Here is a 20,108-nt window from a genome sequence, read left to right on the forward strand (position 1 = left end):
CCCTACACAAGTCTTTGTTTTATTTTGAAGGAGGAACCTGTTTGCTATCTTTGCTCCAGGTTCAGGTTGACGAACATGAAAGTGATGAAACATGATAAAAATAAAGAGCGACGTCGCGTCCTGAAGGCGCCCCCCCGACACGGCTCACGGCTCAGAGACGTTGACCCCCCCGCGCCCCCCCGACACGGCTCACGGCTCAGAGATCAGAGAGATCATGGTCGTTAGCTGCCGCTTCTTTCACTGTGTTAGAAACAGGAAGTGGCGGACTCGTTTGCAGACGTCGTGTTGCCTTCAGGTTCTCTCCATGATGAAGTTTCTTCTGTGGTTTTATGTGTCAGTAGGGCTGAGTCCTGAACAGCAGCTCTACATCTGGACCCGGGGCTCGGACCCGTGGGTCTGAATCAGGACTCGAGTCTCTCCTGAGGGGTCTTCAGATGATTTATGAACATCTCCTGAATGTCTTCAAATCGTTTCCTGTGGACTTTAAATGTCTTCAGCCTCGTGTCGTCATCGTACCAGAGTTTACAACTTTAATATTTCCTGCTCACGGCGTTCATGGTCCGTGACACACACACACACACACACACACACACACACACACACACACACACACACACACACACACACACACACACACACACACACACACACACACACACACACACACACACACACACACACACACACACACACACACACAGCATCATCTGTCTTCAGCACAACGTCGCCCTCTAGCTGCCGATCACAGAACTGCAGCGTGAACACGCAGAGTGAGCCTGGGAGGCCGGCGGCTCCGTGTCGGAGCACGGTACAGAACTCTGAACACAGAACGAAAGCTGAGCACGTCGAATGAATGAAAAAAAACAACAGGAGCGCTGAGATTTAGTTTATTTCATCTTTATCAAAGTCATCTCTTTGTTTTCCTACAAACATTGAAGGCAGCATTCTGAAAGTGTCCTCAGAGGGGATGGAATCACAGAGCTCTATTTACACATCATTTGGTTCCCCGTTTAAATAAGAAAAGGACGACGCGGGATATTTACATCAGTACCTTCAGCCTCCTCAGACCACATGCTCTCACTGTCGAACCATCGACCGCACCGCAAACGTGTTGCATAAGAACGCCGTCGCATAAGAACGCCGTCGCCGCCGCTTTTTTTTTTCTTCTTTGCATTTCTTTAAACAAAAAGTAACAAATTCATCACACGGTATAAAAAAACCAAAAACGATGTGACAAACGATGATCGACAGACGGCGAGCGGAGGGGCATGCAGTGAAGGGACGAGGCCGGATTCAAACCAGCAACCACGACTTTCACGTTAATTCTGAATACAAACCGTCATCGCTCACACAGATTGAAAGATTTACGATATGAATATTAAAGATTCGACACGACGACAAAGAAAACGAGTCAGAGGACGTCCCAAACCTTCGCCGGTTATAAAAAGGAAAAGATGGAATGAAGACAGTAAACGTAACATCTGTCCAATCAGAAGAGTCCATCAATATGGATCACAACAGACTGGTTACACTTTGAGTGAAGCTGATTGGTCCTCTGAACACAAATAAAAACAGCAGGACAGTTTTTTTTTTCTATTAGTTTTTGTTGTCAAAAGACAAAAAATAAAAAAAGTATAAAAAGTGACAAACAGAATATCTACAGACAGCTGATATTTACAGGTATTAAATAATCCACATGATTCTCTACAAAAACATCAACATGAGGGAGAAACGTGACGGACGCAGCAGGAAGTCGGATCATCAGGCCGAGGTCGTTCTGCACGCCAGCGCCGTGCACGCTCGCTCTTCACCTTCTCTGCTCGGTGAATTTCCCTCGCTAACAGATTGACACCCCACGCTTTTATTTTGAAGGTGGACAAACTCAGGTGTGGTGCTTTTATTTTGAAAGGGGACCTCAGCAGTTGACCTTCAGATCCGACTTCATGCAGGCGCCGTCAGCGCTGACAACCAATATTCAGACGTGGCGTTTTTAACTCTTTACAGTCTGATCAAAACAAAAACACAAATATACACAAACGGAGAGGCGAGGAGCGCCAGGCGTCCGAGAGCAGCGCCAACATGGCGAGCTGAACTCCTCGTCTCCGCTCTTTAAATATTAAAAGGCAGCACAGGGACTAAGTGCAGCGTGCCGCTGTGTCTGCAGATAAACTCTCATATATTAGAACATTCTCTTCTAAAGACGCGGCGAGGAGTCGAGTAACTCCGCCCCCTTGATCTCACAAATTATTGCTTCCCAGGGATGTTTTGAAGAAAGAAGCGATGTGTGTGTGTGTGTGTGTGTGTGTGTGTGTGTGTGTTACCTGACGAGATTCAAACACTTCAAATTAAACTCTACATTTCATCTTCGGGGATGACATCATCAGACGCCTTCTGATTGGCCGATGAAGTACTCGGCTGTCCGTCGTCGGGCGGGTAGCGGCTGCCTCTGAGAGGGAGATGAAGACGCAGAGGAGGGGGCGTGGTGATGCTGGTGCCGCCCCCGCAGTGAGGTGTGGTTGCCGTGGTGATGGTGGTTGTGGGAAGGGGGAGGAGCGGGCGGGTCGCGGAGAGACGGGGGCACGGCGGACGCCTTGATGGGGACGATGCGGGTGTCCATGACCTCACAGTCGACCTGCATCATCATCTCGTAACCCTGAGAGGAGTTATACAGACTCTCTGAGGGGGAGAGAGAGAGAGAGAGGGGCGAGAGAGGGGCGAGAGAGGGGGAGAATTCAGGTTTGATGTTGACGCTGGTCAAACTGCGGCCTCGTGGCGATGTTCACACTCACCGTTCACCGACATGGCGGGCATCACCAGAGACATTTTGGGTCTGCTGGTTTTGTTGTGACTGATGGCGGGCAGCAGCAGGTGGTCCTGCAGAGGAAACAGGAAGTGACTTAAGTGCTGCGATAACAAAGATCAGTGACGGGTTTCTAAAAACAAACTTCCTGTCGTTAGACGTCCGATCAGCACAAACACGCCGCGGCCTCTCGCTCGCCGTGACGCTCAGAAAGAAAAGGAAGAACTTTTTAAGTCTCGTCGTACCCGTCTGAACGAGACGACGTAGAACGTGTCCTCGCGGCGGTCGATGGCGTCCAGGAAGTCGCTGTAGCTGACCTCAGGACCAGGAAGCACCTGCAGCTGACTGAGGACACAAACGGGGAGGAGTCAGAGGTGGGGGAGGAGCTTTAAAAACAACACGGACACGTAGGAGTGTAAGTGTGAACCTCTCGATGGAGCGGTGAGTCTGGATGGGAAGATATCTGGAGAAGTTGGTCTTCCTCAGCTGAGCTTTCTGCAAACCACAAACCAGAGAAGAAGAAGAGGTCAGACTGTGTTCATGAGGGACGAAGTCTGTCCAGGTGCAGCGAGCTGATTTAGACTTCCTGTCTGGTGAGTAAAACAGGAAACGTCCTCTTTAAAAAGGCCCACCTGAGCGATTTTGGCCTTCTTCGCAGTTTTGGGTTTCCCTCCAGACTTCTTCCTGTCGATCTGATGACGGTGAACCCAACCTCTCAGCTCGTCAGCCAGCCTGAAGAGAAGAACACGAGAGCCTCAGACATGCACCCAAATAAACGAGGACGGAGGGGGAGGAGGAGGAGGAGGAGGAGGAAGAGGAGGAGGAGGAGGAGTTTTGTTTGTGACTGACCGCAGAGACTCGGAGCGGTTGAACTGTCTGCAGTCAGAAGAACTGAAGTAACGGTCGATGTCCTGCAGAACCAGATCCTTCATGTCACTGAACACGTCACTCAGGTTCCTGCAGAGAGACGCATTCAAACATCTGTCATGTTTTCAAATGCACAATAAGATTGTGTGTAACAATACAGAGCAGACCGCCACTAAACTCCTCGAAGAAGGCGGAGCTACGCGCTGACATGAGGCCTGAAATGACTCTTATATCCACCTGGTGTTTTACTACGCTGTTTGATGTTCATCACCACCGACAAACAGGAAGTGATGATTCTTTCAACCAATCAACAGACAGCAGAGTCGCTCATTTTGTCACAGTTCTTCCCTTTGACAGTGGAAACGTGCCAAACGTGTACCTGACCATGCGTCACGTCTGTGGCGTGTAAAGCCGAGCCGCTCGGTGGCATCGCGGCGTCTCACCTGAACTGATACGTCTCTGCAGCGTCGTCTCCTGCGTCCTCCTCCGTCTCTGCTCTGTCGTCCGCTCTGCTGGCAGGAGGAGCCGCTGCTTCCTGCCGTCGTTGCTGTCGCTGTTCGATCTCGAGCAGTCGCCTTCCCGTATACGACACCACGTCGTCCTGCAGGCCCGTCAGCTTCCTGTCCGTGATGCTGCGGCCACGGAGATTAGCACGTTTCATTCAAACGTTCTCCACAGATGTACCCGACTCTTTTTATTCAAAACACGTGGAGTCGAGGAGAAGATGGAAAAAAGGATGCAGAACAAACAGGATACCTGACGGGTCCGAAGCTGAAGGTCATGAAGAGCAGGACGGCCATGACGCACACCGCTCGCTTGTTGCTCACTGATTCGCTGCCCTAAAACAAAAACAAACAGAAAGACCTTCAGCTGCACGTTCACACGTCGTCTACCACTTCAGCCTGATGGACAGCTCTGTTTCATTTAGAAACTCAGCATGAATCCTCGTGACGCTTGGATAAACAAACCAGCTGGTGAAGAGCACATTCTCCTCTTCAGGTTGAACAGGTTTAAGCGTCTGTTCTGCTGTTCAGCCTGTTTGAGTGTCTGCAGAGAATCAGCAGTAATCACACACGCACACTTCACAGGGTTCAAACACTCGTCTTCCTTCATTTATGACTGATCGAACTACAAATCACTGCATCTCTGTCTCTGCAGGTCTCTGCACCTCTCTGCACGTCTCTGCAGGTTTCTGCACGTCTCTGTACATCTCTGCAGGTCTCTGTACGTCTCTGAAGGGCTCTGTACGTCTCTGCAGGTCTCTGCACGTCTCTGTATGTCTCTGCAGGTCTCTGCAGCTCTCTGTATGTCTCTGAAGGTCTCTGTACGTCTCTGTATGTCTCTGTATGTCTCTGCACGTCTCTGTATGTCTCTGTATGTCTCTGCAGCTCTCTGCAGGTCTCTGCAGGTCTCTGAAGGTCTCTGAAGGTCTCTGTACGTCTCTGTACGTCTCTGCACGTCTCTGTATGTCTCTGCAGGTCTCTGTACATCTCTGCAGCTCTCTGCACGTCTCTGTACATCTCTGCACGTCTCTGTACGTCTCTGCAGGTCTCTGAAGGTCTCTGCACGTCTCTGAAGGTCTCTGCAGGTCTCTGAAGGTCTCTGTACGTCTCTGCACGTCTCTGTATGTCTCTGTATGTCTCTGCAGGTCTCTGCACGTCTCTGTACGTCTCTTACACGACAGAAACTCATCACAGACCGTGTGGTGTTTAGAAACAAACAGGAACTGAAGGAGGAGCAGTGATGAAGATGATGAAGAGTCCCTCACCTCCTTCCCAGCCAGCCTCTCCCTCAGCGCCTGGTTCTCTCTGCGGAGGCGCTCGTTCTCCTGCTGCGCCTCCCTCAGCTGAGCCTCCAGGTTCTGCAGATACTCCTTCTTCTTCTTCCTCGACTGGCAGGCCGACTCCCGGTTCTTTATCATCCGCTGCTGCCGCTTCAGCACCTTCACCTGCACGAGGAAGAGGAGAGAAAGTGAAGCAGCTGTGTGATCCTCAGTGTTGTTCTATAAGAGGTCTGAGTTTTAAGACGTGATGCAGTTTTATTATGTCCTCTTTCAGTGACAGGTCGATCCTTGTCTCTCGTCTTTTAGCATTATTGTTTATTACCAATCTGTTCTCAAATCTAATCTAAACGGTCTCCTCCTGACTGTCAGCTGCTAGATTGATCTGATTCACTCACGTCGATGTCGTTGGAGTTGTTGCCGGGTAAGGTTGTGGTGGCGGGGACGATGGGTTTGCTGGTGGGCGGAGCCGTGGGGCTGGAGCAGTGCTGGGGGATGCTGGGAGAGACGGGCTCCATCTTGACGATGGCTGGAGCCGAGCCGAGGCAGACGGACTGAGACAGGACGACTGCAGGAGGATTATCACCAGACAAACACATCACTGAAGCAGCTTCACAATAAACTCCTGAAAACATCCAGAAGGTTCCAGAGCAACATATTTATCATTCAGTGTCAGGATCCTCAAAGAAGACCGAGCACAGAGAGCACGCAACGATTAATACACACACACACGCTCACCAGGTCTGCTCTGGTCCATGGAGGGGAGGCCCTGCAGGACCAGGGTCTTGGTGGGTGTGGGGGTGGGGGGCAGCGTGGTGACACACAGCGGTCGGGGCTGGATGGGGGGTTTGGTGCTCAGGATGGTGTTGGCCTTCATGGTGGATCCAGGTAGAACTTCAGGTGACAGAAAACATCATTCAATCAGAGCAGGGCGGTGTGATCATGTGACCACATGTATGAAGGTCTCAGTGTCATGGTCGGGCTTTGACTCAGAAGGAGCTAAAGCTAAAGCTAACTTCTACTCCATATGAACAGTCCATCTGTGCACCCAGGCTGCCCAGTGTGTGTGTGTGTGTGTGTGTGTGTAGGTCAGAGTGTGTGTGTGTGTGTGTGTGTGTGTAGGTCAGAGTGTGTGTGTGTGTAGGTAGGTCAGAGTGTGTGTGTGTGTGTGTGTGTGTGTGTGTGTGTAGGTCAGAGTGTGTGTGTGTGTAGGTCAGTGTGTGCGTGTGTGTAGGTAGGTCAGAGTGTGTGTGTGTAGGTCAGTGTGTGTGTGTGTGTGTGTGTGTGTGTGTGTGTGTGTGTGTGTAGGTCAGAGTGTGTGTGTGTGTAGGTCAGAGTGTGTGTGTGTGTAGGTCAGTGTGTGTGTGTGTGTGTGTGTAGGTCAGAGTGTGTGTGTGTGTAGGTCAGAGTGTGTGTGTGTGTAGGTCAGAGTGTGTGTGTGTGTGTGTGTGTGTGTGAAGCTCCTGCTGCTTATTTACACGTCATGGAAGTCCTTCTTCTAAAATGCACGGACACACTTCATGTGATTCTTTTCTTTACTTTTTATCGACACTTTATTGTCTTTGTCTAATTTGAGTTTAGCTGCTCCGTGTGCCTTTGAATCACACCGCCATGGACACAAAGGTGCAGAGTGGACTCACTGCAAAGCTCTGAGCTGACTGAGCTTCTGTTCTTTAACAGCTACAGAACAATAACACAGGAACAACCCCCCCATAAGCCCCGCCCCCCCGGCGCCTCAGGGTCCCTCTGTGAGACTGGAACCCTCCAGGCAGTAAAGTCTCTGCAGAGATCTCTAATCATGGACGTGACTTTAGAAAACCCGGAGGACGGGGAGACAAAAGGACAAACACTTTGACCTGAGAGCTAAACACACACTCTAAAGCTCAGCTTGATTTATTCAGGTTCTGGGGTTTCAAGTGAGTTTGAGTGTTTTAAGGTGAATTTAATCGCTTCTCGCCTCACCTGCAGCCTGCGTCTGAATCCCGCCGATCACTGCCGGGATCTGAGCCGTTAGCGGCGTCTGTAGCTGCGTCTGCTGGGCGGGTATGGCTGACGTTGCCACGGTGATCTCCATGGACCCGAGCGGAGGAGAGAGCACGTCTCCGTACATGTAGGGAGGAGTCGGAGGGTTTTCTCCTTTGACCGTGAGCTGAACGGGAGACACGACACGGGACAGAGTCAGGAGTCTTCCCTGACCGACGAGAGAGGAACGGTGCACGATTAAAAAGAGAAGACGAGGAGGACTGGAGGAAGGCTGAACACACACCTGCGGGTCCGGGGACGCCGCCGAGCAGTCCGAGCCGAGAGACGAGGCAGGAGAGAGAGGCTCTGACTTCACCTGGAACACTGGAACACAAAGACGGTCATCATTAATAAACCAGGACGGATGTTAGCGAGCTGTGTTTTATAAGATGACGTGTGGAGCTTACACATCTCCACCGGTAACGGCTGAGCGATGGTCATTTCATTCTTTATCACAGGAGCTTCACCTTTAAAGAAGAGAAACACAGATATTAACTGTTCCATATGAACTGTAATATGACACATGAGAGTCAGAGGGGGGGGGGGGGGGGGGTGACCTTTAACCCCTGTGATCGCTGCACCAACACAGACTGTCTGCACTGATGTTATTCAGATAAACGTGGACAAAGTGTCAGATCGTGAGGTGAACGTATTCTGGAGTAATCCCAGGATGCGTCTGCAGGGGGCGCTAAATCACGCCATAGTTCTCCGATATCAAAGACTTCTCGTACATCAGGCTCTCCTCTCCTCACACTGACAAGAGTAAACCTGCCCCGGCAGCCCTGCAGCGTTCGGCCCTCACTGGAAGGCTTCCAGAGAGCTGGCCAATCAGAGGCAAGCTGGCACGTGGGGAGGAGGGCCTTAACGAAGCGTTTCAGGCAAATATAAACTTCAAAAACTTCTTTCTCTGCCAGATATCAATCAAGACTCCTCGATGTGTCTTCAATAAGACACGTGGTCAACTTGTTCTGGATCTCATTCTGAGAAAACGCCGGACTTCAGATTTCAAACACAAACAAACGCAGGGAGGCGTCTCGTGTTTCAGAAAACAAAGAACGCTGACCCTGGCGGTGTTGTTATGCCGAACGAACTCAAGTGACCCCGGTCGGCCTGCTCTGTACCTGTGAGAAGGTTGTCGTCCAGGTGTTGCCATGGCGACGTGGGGTTGTCAGGATCGAGGGTGAGCACGAGGTCGTTGTCAAACTGCGAGAAGGAAAAAAAAAAAAAAAAGTCAGGTGGAAAATTAGGTCAAAAGTGTGTGTGTGTCTGTATATGTGCATGTCTGTGTGTGTGTGTGTGTGTGTGTGTCTGTATATGTGCATGTCTGTGTGTGTGTGTCTGTATATGTGCATGTCTGAGTGTGTGTGTCTGTATATGTGCATGTCTGTGTGTGTGTGTCTGTATATGTGCATGTCTGAGTGTGTGTGTGTGTGTCTGTATATGTGCATGTCTGTGTGTGTGTGTGTGTCTGTATATGTGCATGTCTGAGTGTGTGTGTGTGTGACTGTATATGTGCATGTCTGAGTGTGTGTGTGTGTCTGTATATGTGCATGTCTGAGTGTGTGTGTGTGTGACTGTATATGTGCATGTCTGAGTGTGTGTGTGTGTGTCTGTATATGTGCATGTCTGTGTGTGTGTGTGTGTGTGTGTGTGACTGTGTGTGTCTCTGAGTATGTGTGTTATAATTAGCCCGATTATGCTCTGACCCACTCACTGCAGCGTTACAGATCTGACTGCTGTGTGTGTGTGTGTGTGTGTGTGTGTGTGTGTGTGTGTGTGTATGTGTGTGTGTGTGTGTGTGTGTGTGTGTGTCTCACGACCATTCAACACTACGACCATGTTTCTAATGATACACAGCTTCATGTAAATGGGTGAACTATCCCTTTAAGACAGAAAGGAGCAGGAAAGAATAGTTTAACTCCTGAAGGCTTGTTTGAGCCTGAAACACAGGAGTCTGAAGCCTGCAGGTTTTAGTGTCACTGGGTGAAAATGATGAACACTTTATTAAATCATCATTTCAAAGGAGAAAAGCTTCAAACATGAAAACTGATCCAGTCACAGACATTTCAGTGTTCGAGGGTTCAGACCCTCAAAGATGTTTTTATAACACACTCAACTTATCAGGACATTTATAAACATGATAGATGGTCATACTGCTAAAATCCTCCCTATACACCTCTGAGTCCATCTTTAAACAAACCATGCAGTGTGTGAGCAGTGTGTGTGTGTGTGTGTGTGTGTGTTTCACTCTCAGTGTGTGTGTTTCACTCTCAGTGTGTGTGGGGGTATGTGTGTGAGCAATGTGTGTTTCACTCTCAGTGTGTGTGGGGGTATGGGTGTGTGTGTGTGTGTGTGTCACTCTCAGTGTGTGTGGGGGTATGGGTGTGTGTGTGTGTGTGTGTGTGTGTGTGTGTGTGTGTGTGTGTGTGTGTGTGTGTGTGTGTGTGTGTGTCACTCTCAGTGTGTGAACAGAAAAGCCGAGCTGTGAGCTGGGACTCTTTTTGTCTTCGTACCGATGGTTCGTATTTCAGCCCGGGGCCGAGCTCGCCGTCGTCTCCCTCCTCCATGCTCTCACACTGATACAGGCAGGCATCTGACGGGGCGCGAGAGAGAGAGAGAGAGAGAGAGAGAGAGAGAGAGAAACACGTCAGCTTTGAACATCAACATAAAGCATCCTTATTGAACCCAAACGTTCGTCCTCCTGTTTCATGTTAATTATTCACCTGCTCCATTTAAGACCCCGCGCGCCCTCACATCTCCCATCATGCTTTGCCTGATTTAATGATCCATCGCTCTGGACTTTGAGACATAACAGGTGCACTGAGGTGATTTATTGAGTCTGTTAATATTTGCTCTTCTTCAGCTCCTCAGAACGGTTTTTAAAATGATCATCATATAAAAGTGTGACGAGTGTTCAACAGTCTTCTTCTGCGAGGGTTTGATGACGTTTAGCGACGCAGAGAGACGTGAAGCTGCAGCATAATTCAATTTAAAATAAATAATCTGTGTTTCATATAATCTAAAAGACACTCGAGTGGTGTCTGCCATCGTTACAGGAAGATCTCCGGAGCGAAGAGGCCGACTGGGATTCCAGGATGAAGAACGCAGGAGCTTCTTGGGAACTCATCGACGGTGTTCAGAGCGCCGTTTCAAGCCGCCGCCTTTATTTAGTGTCGAAGTGAAAGAACAGACAGATGTAATGTTGTAATCTTTTATAAAGCGTGTTGAGATAACAGCGGTGTGAACTAAACAAATAAAGAAATACATCTTTAGAGTAACAGATAACACAAAGGTAGCTGTTTTAATCTCTGTGTGTTTGGTGTTGTTGTTTTCTGAGCTCGTTCTGCTGCACTCTCTCTCTCTCTCCCTCTCTGTGTCTGTCTGGTCATTGTAGTTTTATCTAATCTGACTCTTATCTGAGTGCAGAGCAGCTTGTCAGTGCGGTGTCATGTTTCAGGCGTCTCTCCGCTCCCTTCCACCGTCAATCACACCGTAACCTCGCACTCAGCGCCGTCACGTTTGACCCACAAAGTCCGGTTTGTTTGACCAATGAGAGCGCTCCGTGAACTTTCATGTTACAGACACTCAACATGGTCATGGTGTAGAATTGATGGCTGTCGTGCATAGACCAACTGGACCTGGTGTGAGTGCATCCTGTTGTTGGTGCCACAATCACAACACTCTGTAAAGACTTGTCATCATTATTAGATGATTAAATGATCACACACTGGTTCAAGTCACCGCTAACGGGCTCCACTAGCTCTGTGTGCTAACACGAGAACGAGCTCAGTGAACAGTTAGCATCTCTTCTAAACCTCATGTAGTCTGAGTCCGGTTCAAATGGTGAACCAGCGTGTCGACATGTTTAGAACACGCATGTGGAGGTTTACAGGTTTACAGGGCTTCAAGTGAAAGAACATCCTGAGCCTGAAAATGTTAGCTTCAAGAGCAATAGGCACATTTCTTTCTGTTTGGGTGATTTCTAGATATCATATAATAATTCTTCAATTTGCTCCTGACGTGGGTGCAGAAGAACCGTGGCAGCGTTTGACCCCGTGTGGACAGTCTGAGATGTGGAGTAGGTGAAGGTTGTCTTGTCTTCTTGGTCCTCATCACAGCACAGTGATCCTGCTGCCACTCAAACCCCGAGGACAGCAGGACAGCGTTCACTTCTTCAAGCAGTACTGCAGCATTGTTGATATTTATAGATAGAAATAACAGATTCTCCTCTATTTATTGGCTTGATTATTTAATTACTTTGCACCACATGTCGAACACCTGACTGCAGGCCGGCGCCCGAAAAATTCCATCCCTGGGTTTACATCCAAGGAGCAGTGAAGGCTGCTGACGTTAGCGTTAGCCACATAGATACACACTACTTCATTGTGACCGTCTTCTACACGTGGTCAGTGAAAATCACCCCGACATAAAGATCCAGCCTCACTGCAAGCAGAGATTAGACGAGCCAGTTAGCTCACATGTTTCCTCTGCGTTACATTCCTGTAGAGAAACATGGCGGTTGGCTGAAGATGTAAATCAGCAGGTGGTTCATCTCTCTGTTTGACAGTCAAATGAGCCCAACAAGCTGAGAGAGGAGGCTGCTCACCTGTGAAGAGCTTCCTGTTGCTCCCTGGGGGGGGGGGGGGGGGGGGGGGAACTTGTTTCTGATGTTTATAGGATCTCATTTCACAACACAATGTGCTGTGTTTACAGTGATGAGCAGTTAATGGGTCTGTCGTGACTAGTCAATGTTGTAAACTGAGCATGCTCTTCTCGTCTTCTCACTGTTACACTTGAGTTTCCCCTAGCGGGATCATAAAGGACGACTCCTGCTCTTCCAGGAGAGACACCTGGTGTCATGTTTGACGTGTTTATAAGTTCTCAGTGGACCTGAGAGAACCCGAAGGCTGACGTCCTGACTGAACTTGTGTCCTGCTGGTTTTAAGAAGCCTTTGTGTGTGTGATGACATCACATGACCATCATGACCAATACTCATCGAGTGGTGGTGGTTTGTACTCCATCAGCTCTTCTCTTCAGCGCCATGTCTAATGACACAGTAAGCTCATTTCATTATATCATTAGAAATGTATCTTGACAGTCCGACTTTAAAAACTGACAAACATGATGGAAGACTTCCTGACACAGAGGAGAGGAAATAATATGAAGTGATGGACGCAGTCAGAGTGCGAGTCCGACCAACTTATGGGCCAGCTGATAATATCGCCCGATATCAGCACATCCTACGTGCACCTCCAAAACAATCATCATCGTTGACGCGAACTGCAAGGACTGTGATTGGTCCGCTCAGAACGTCATTTCAGGAAGTTGCTTTCCAGTCACAACAACAGGAATAATACGACCATCTCTCAACTCACCATCAAAACACTACAACGATGATGATTCCTGGAGGGAAAGATCAAACAAACACTGGGCTGGAGGTCGCTGAGTGCATGAAGAGGTGGAAGAACCACACGGCCACGCCCCCTAGCGGCTGGGCGGTGAATTGCAGAGGAACGCGTTCCCTTAACGAAGAACTAAACAACACTCAATGACAGCGCCGGGACGTGACACCAAAGAATACACTCGGCTTAACCTGGGTCATCAGTCATATGTGCCATTTATAAATGTGTTTGTATATTGTACATGTTTGATATCAGCATCACCCCACACCTGTTCATTCACCTTGAGCAATTTCTCCCAGTTACACCTGTGTGTGTGTGTGTGTGTGTGTGTGTGTGTGTGTGTGAGTGTGTGTGTTCAGGAGTGTGTGTGTGTGTGTTCAGGAGTGTGTGTGTGTGTGTGTGTGTGAGAGAGAGTATGTTCAGGAGTGCGTGTGTATGTGTGTGTGTGTGTGAGAGAGTGTGAGGTGAGTGTGTAGGTGTGTGTGTGTGTGAACATGAAGCTTCAGAGACAATGTGTGTAAAGAAATGATGACGAAGTGCTGTTCAGGAAGCTAAGTGTGTGTGTGTGTGTATAAATGTGTGTGTGTGTGTGTGTCTGTGTTTAAAAGATAACATGTTCTGCTGACAGGTGGACCCGCGTGTACCGAGTATCACTTTATTTAACACGTTTATAAAATAATATTATTTATTTATCCGCGCGTGAGGGCGAATTTAACCGTTAAAGCCCCTGCTGCGTCGGGGGGGCGTCCCCGTTATCTTCCCCGGTTAGCCTGTTTCACCTGTTTGAACCCGGTTTATCTCTCGGTGCAGAGACTCTCCGGGATCACTCACCCCAGTCTTCGCTCGTCAGGAGGTTATCAGCGAAGAATCGAGAGTCCAGATCCGACAGTAAGTCCGTACTCATCGCCCCAGAGGCGGAGTGTCGGCTCGGTCCGCGTCGTGATAACAAACAGGCCGCTTCAGTCAGCCCCGGACTCGCCTCCGTGATATCAGGCCGGGAGGATATCACGTTTAACGTCAGATTTAATGAGGTTTCACCTCGGGGAGAACTGTGTCTGTTGTTCGGTTCGGTTCGGTCGAGCTCTCAGTCCTCCTTTCGCTTCGCATATGACAGACAAGGAAACACAAATTCTGAGGAAAGACTGACGCCTACTTCTGAAGGAGCAGCCAATCACAGCGAAGAATGGTGTAACTGACGGGACTATCAACCAATCGGATAAATTCAAACACTCTGATTGGACGGCACAGCATACGATGCATGGAGAGGGTTTTAGAGGTGATTTGACCCAATCAAAAGCTCGTATTTTGACTGACAGGAGACTCGACCAATGAAAACGAAGAAATTCAGGGGTTGCCTTCTTATTGACATGCGCGCTAGCGAATCACAGAGTATCAGGATATTAGAAAAAAGCAGTCCGGGTGGAGATCACGTTGATTCAGGCATTGCGAAGATAAAACAGCGTTATGTAAATAAATACAAAAAATATATATTTTAAAAAAAACAGTCAACGCTGCAGAAGCTGTTAATTTCTTCACTTCTTCACTAAAGTCGCTCTCTCTCTCTATGAGTTAACCCTTTGTTTAACGTGTTATTTATGGTAGAGAAGAGTGGTTATTGCATAACTCCACAGAGGGCCATATGAGGACAGAAACACTGAAGCACCCTAAAACTCTCTTTAGACTATGGTGCTCCTTTAAGTCAACAAAACACCACGTGAGGATGGAGCATGTGCTGATGGGTCTCTGACATTTAAATAAAGTTTGTTCAGTAGATTTAATGGCGTTACTCATTCTGAAACATGCCTCAAAGAGAAAGGCCTTTATGTAGACAACAGCATGTGAGTAAGCTGCTGCAGAAGTGTCACATCCTGCAGTACCTGGAATGTCCACTAGAGGCTGGCTGCAGCAGCACAGGAAGTCACATACACACCCATTCAAACAGCCTGTTTTTACAGCAGACATGAACATGTTTACAGCCTGCTTCAAAAAACCAAATAGGTGTGATTAGCTCATGTCTCCATCCACACACACTGTACGGGGGGAATGTTTTGATGACTCAGCAGTTTTGATTGGATGAAGGATCAGAGTTATTCACAATAAGGCGTGTAGCTGAGCTGATTGACAGGTGGGCGCCGTGTAACGGTTTGTCAGGAGGCTTAAAACCGGCTTCAGCTCTCAGCCTGTCGTTAGCTTGACTCAAAGTTAGCCTGAGACAGCATTTCCAGCACGGAGACCGCCATCCATGGGACTCCAGCGCCCCCTGCAGGGACACATGGGGGACTCCAGCATCCCCTGCAGGAACACACGGGGGACTCCAGCGCCCCCTGCAGGGACACACAGGGGACTCCAGCGCCCCCCTGCAGGGACACATGGGGGACTCCAGCGCCCCCTGCAGGAACACACGGGGTACGACACTATTAATCTCTGAGGGAAATTCGGGTTGATATCTTGTCAATACAAAGCGTCACACTCCAGTTTACCCACCTTTAAAACAAAAGCACCAGATGGTTTAATGTTTAAAGGGACTAACTGAAGTTCACCGAGCAGAGAGGTTCATGTTTTCTCCTCTCTCTGGGAGCTCCTGAGCTCTCTTAGGTTCCTCGGGACTGTTGATGAGGATGGCCTGCCCAAACAACCCCCCCCCAATCCCATTTCAAGCCCAGCACAGTTTAGCAGATGGCTGATCCGTCATGAGCTGCTGAAGATTTCTGCCTGTTAAAAGGAAGTTTTTCACACAGATTAAACTGGGCTCTTGTAATATAGCCATCAGTAAGGTCCTTTACCTACTTTAGTAAACATAACAATGAGCATGGTCTTGTTACCTGCTCTTTGTTAATGTTAACAGACAAACAGTAAGGTCCTTTACCTGCTTTTGAATTTCCCTCGGGATCAATAAAGTATCTATCTATCACTTCTCACCTGTGCGCCGACGTGAGTGGCCGCACATTCAGTAGCTCCGTCCCTGTCGTACCCGTCTGATATGTTATTCGTTTGTTGTGGCTCTGTGCCAACTTCTACTTTTATAGTTTTTATAGTACTATACTATATAGTTTTTATAGTACACCTTCAGTGTATAACTTTATGTATCCTATGGATACTTTTTCGTGCCTTCGTGGAAATAGCAGCGAAAAACTTTCTTATTCAAGGGAAACGCTGCTCTCGCTCCGGTCAGCGGGACAAGCCGGCATCGTTCACCCGATACCTGAGGAGCTGAGGCGGCGGTACAGAGGCTGTCGAGCCGGGGCTCTGCTAAGGGCTAAGCTCGCGGCTAAGCGATGGAGGTACAAGCCCTCGGTTCCGGTGATAGTTATGGGGAACGTAAACTGTCTAACCAACAAGACAGACGAGCTGGCTGCTCTTGTGAGGAACAACCGGACATTTAGAGAGTGCAGTTTAATGTGCCTCACAGAAACCTGGCTGACTCAAAACACCCCGGACGCTAACGTGGATCTACCGGGCTTCACTACAGTGAGAGCGGACAGAGACACGAAACGCAGCGGCAAACGGAAAGGAGGAGGACTCGCGCTGTTTATTTACGACAGATGGTGCCACCATGGACATGTTACTGTGAAGGAGGCAACGTGCAGCAAAGACATCGAGCTGCTGGCGGTAGGTCTCCGTCCTTACTACATGCCGAGGGAATTTTCTCACGCGATCGTGGTCTGTGTTTACATTCCTCCCCGTGCACACGCCGAAACTGCGTGTGACGTCATCCACGCGACCACCTCAAGATTACAAACGCTGCACCCGGATGCTTTCATCGCCATCTCAGGGGACTTTAACCATGTTACATTGAACTCCACACTACCGGACTTTCACCAGTTTGTAAGCTGTCCCACCAGGAAGAACAGGACAATAGACCTCCTGTATGCAAACGTGAAGGACGCCTACACTGCCACTCCCCTACCACCTCTGGGTAAGTCCGACCACAACCTGGTCCTACTCAAGCCACAGTACAAAACTATGATCCAGAGACAACCGATAACTACTCGCACCTTCAGAAAGTGGTCTCCTGAGGCAGAGGAGGCGCTAAGAGACTGTTTTGAGACCACTGACTGGAGTGCCCTACAAGAGACTCATGGTGATGACATTGAGGGGGTCACACACTGCACAACTGACTACATGAACTTCTGTATGGACGTTGTGGTTCCCACTAAAACTGTGCGCTGCTTACCGAATAACAAGCCCTGGATCACCAGCGATGTCAAGGAGATCCTTAACAGGAAGAAAAGGGCATTCAAGGAGGGAGACCAGGCAGAGCTGAAGCGTGTGCAGGGGGAACTCAAGGTCAGACTCCAAGAGGCAAAGGAGGAGTACAGAAGGAAAGTAGAACAGAAGCTGCAGCAGAACAACATGAGAGAGGTCTGGGAGGGCATGAAAACCATCACAGGCTGCAAAAAGAAAAACAACAACGCAGAAGACGGGGACCCTGAGAGAGCAAACCAGCTCAACTTGTTTTTTAACAGGTTCGACAGCCCTGTCGCTGCAGCCAGTGCCTGTCCCCCCAGCACCCCTCTACACACCCCCTCCCCCCCTCTCAATCCCCCCAACACCTCCACCAGGACAGACACAACCTCCAGTGACAATCCATCCCCCCTCCCCCCACCATCACCAGAGACCAGGTGAGCAAGGAGCTGAAGAGACTCCGCCCCAGGAAGGCAGCAGGCCCAGACAAGGTGTGTCCCAGGATGCTAAAGGCCTGCTCTGCTGAGCTGGGGGAGCCACTTCAGCATATCTTCAACATGAGCCTGCGGCTCGGGAAGGTTCCTGTGCTCTGGAAGACCTCGTGCCTCACCCCTGTCCCCAAGAAGAAAAACCCCAGTGAGCCAGGCGACTTCAGACCAATCGCTCTGACATCCCACATTATGAAGACCTTCGAACGGCTGCTGCTCCAACACCTCAGACCCCAGGTACAACACGCACAGGATCCACTGCAGTTTGCATACCAGGCAAAGGTGGGCGTGGACGATGCCATCCTCTATCTTCTACACAGGGCTTACTCTCATCTGGACAAAGGGAGCAGCGTGATGAGAATCATGTTCTTTGATTTCTCAAGCGCTTTCGACACCATCTATCCCCTCCTACTGAGAGACAAGCTGACCGAGATGAGGGTGGACTCGCACCTGGTGAGGTGGATCACGGACTACCTCACAGAGAGACCACAGTACGTCAGACTGAAGGACTGCACATCTGACACTGTGGTCAGCAGCACCGGAGCACCACAGGGGACCGTGCTCTCCCCTGTCCTGTTCACCCTGTACACCTCCGACTTCCAGTATAACTCTGAGCTCTGCCACATGCAGAAATACTCGGACGACACTGCGATAGTTGCTTGTATCAGGGATGGACAGGAGGAGGAGTACAGGAGCCTGATCGAGGACTTTGTGACGTGGTGCAGTGCCAACCATCTGCAGCTAAACACCTCCAAGACCAAGGAGATGGTGGTGGACTTCCGAAGGAACAAACCACATCTAGAACCTGTTTCCATCGACGGGGTCGACGTGGAGGTGGTCAGGACCTACGGGTATCTGGGGCTGCAGCTGGATGACAAGCTGGACTGGTCGCCTAACATGGACACTACCTGCAGGAAGGGACAGAGTCGTCTGTACTTCCTGAGAAGGCTGGGGTCCTTCAACATCTGCAAAAAGCTGCTGCAGATGTTCTACCAGTCTGTGGTGTCCAGCGTCCTCTTCTACGTAGTGGTGTGCTGGGGAGGAAGCTGCAAGAAGAGGGACGCAGCACGCCTGGACAGACTGGTGAGGAGGGCCGGCTCTGTGGGGGGTACAGAGCTGGACTCACTGGTGACAGTGGTAGAGAGGAGGTCTCTGGACAAAATGCTCTCCATCATGGACAACACACACCACCCTCTGCACAGCACCTTCACCGGGCAGAGGAGCATGTTCAGTGACAGACTGCTGTCACAGTCGTGCTCCACGGACAGACTCAAGAACTCTTTTATCCCCCTATAGGCCATAAGATTGTACAACACTTCACTGTCACGGCAGGGAAGAAGCACACGGTGAACCCTGAACTCTTTTTTTCTTTTCACTTTTTTCTCATTCCTCATCTGCACTGCTGACCTCAGAGTCAGCCTCCAGTTGGACACTTTAATGCATATTGATAGTCACCTTACTGAGCACTGGTCACTCTAAAGATAATCACCCTAATCATGTCTGGTTTCATCCTACTGTTGTGTTTAGCTACATCTGTAATGGTTGACATGATCACCCTAATTAGGTCAAGTTTCACTCTATTGTCTTCAACACTTAATGCTAATCTGCTCCTCAATAGTTGGGTACTTAATGATAATCACCCTAAGCACTCCTGGTTTCAGGTTATTGTCTAGGACACTTAATGCAAATCACTGCTCCTTTAAGTTGATGAGCCAATTTACATTCCTGCATTGACTGTTTAACGACTGTACTCACACCTCTGGCACTACCTCAAACACCTCTGTACATGCACATGTAACTAGTTTCTAGAAGGTCAGCACTTTGTTTCTAAGGCTCTTTAACTGTTTACAGGTCTCTTTTAATCAACACATGTTTTTCTCTCCTCACAGGTTATGTACATTATGCTATATAAGTTTTAAGTCTAATTGCTAATGCTATAATTATATAACATATAATTATGTTTACTCTTAGTCACATAGGGGCTGCTAAATCTTGTTTGGGGGATTTTGTATACAGAGGGGAGGGGGGACAGCGGGTGTGTATTGTAACTAATGTCTTGTGTCCTGCCTGTCTGTATACTGCTACTGGATGCCTTGAATTTCCCTCGGGATCAATAAAGGATCTATCTATCTATCTATCTATCTTCTTTTGTAAAGCGTCTCGAGATAACATCTGTTATGAATTGACGCTGTACAAATAAAGATTGACTGATGTTTTTTTGGATGAAGTGTGGATGGCGAGCGTCTGATCGAAAAAAAGAGATAGTTGTGGGTGATAACCACACGCACACACACACACACACACGGTAAAGGATGCAATGAGGCCCAGAGATGATAAAAATATAGACTTCCTGTTTTCAGGCTGTAGATCTGAGTTCGTGTCAGACATGAACATTTGAGTCTGAGTGAAGATGAGGATGATGATGAAAATCTTCAGCTGCTTGTCGGTCTTTGTTTTGAGCTGCAACATCGCTGACGGTAAGAAGTTTAATAAAGAAGGAAATAAATGTAATATTTCTATTTATATTGAAATTTAAATTGTGTTTTCTGTTTCAGCAATAATC

General features: G+C 48.9%; 1 protein-coding gene across 1 annotated transcript; it reads right to left on the reverse strand.

Moving 5' to 3' along the window:
- Positions 1 to 870: 870 nt before the first annotated feature.
- atf6b (activating transcription factor 6 beta) lies at positions 871 to 14,109 on the reverse strand. Its single transcript, XM_079367321.1, has 17 exons — positions 13,704 to 14,109; positions 9,983 to 10,062; positions 8,591 to 8,672; positions 7,877 to 7,936; positions 7,714 to 7,793; positions 7,410 to 7,596; positions 6,186 to 6,341; positions 5,846 to 6,015; positions 5,436 to 5,615; positions 4,424 to 4,506; positions 4,111 to 4,299; positions 3,650 to 3,757; positions 3,433 to 3,532; positions 3,228 to 3,295; positions 3,046 to 3,145; positions 2,790 to 2,874; positions 871 to 2,676 (listed from the first exon to the last, which is right to left on the reverse strand). The coding sequence occupies exons 1-17, from the start codon at positions 13,774 to 13,776 to the stop codon at positions 2,381 to 2,383; spliced, it is 2,097 nt and encodes a 698-aa protein (XP_079223447.1). The 5' UTR covers positions 13,777 to 14,109; the 3' UTR covers positions 871 to 2,380.
- Between the last annotated feature and the right edge of the window lie 5,999 nt (positions 14,110 to 20,108).

Source organism: Symphodus melops (genome assembly GCF_947650265.1).
Source record: "Symphodus melops genome assembly, chromosome: 18".
In the NCBI taxonomy this organism is placed as follows: Eukaryota; Metazoa; Chordata; class Actinopteri; order Labriformes; family Labridae; genus Symphodus; species Symphodus melops.

Excerpts from the sequence above, each read along its gene's own strand:
- atf6b (XM_079367321.1), bottom strand. The coding sequence starts at position 13,776 with ATGAGTACGGACTTACTGTCGGATCTGGACTCTCGATTCTTCGCTGAT. Across the intron at positions 6,342-7,409 it reads GATTCAGACGCAGGCTGCAG|TTCTACCTGGATCCACCATG; the intron begins GTGAGGCGAGAA and ends TGTCACCTGAAG. Across the intron at positions 4,507-5,435 it reads AGAGGCTGGCTGGGAAGGAG|GGCAGCGAATCAGTGAGCAA; the intron begins GTGAGGGACTCT and ends TTTTTGTTTTAG.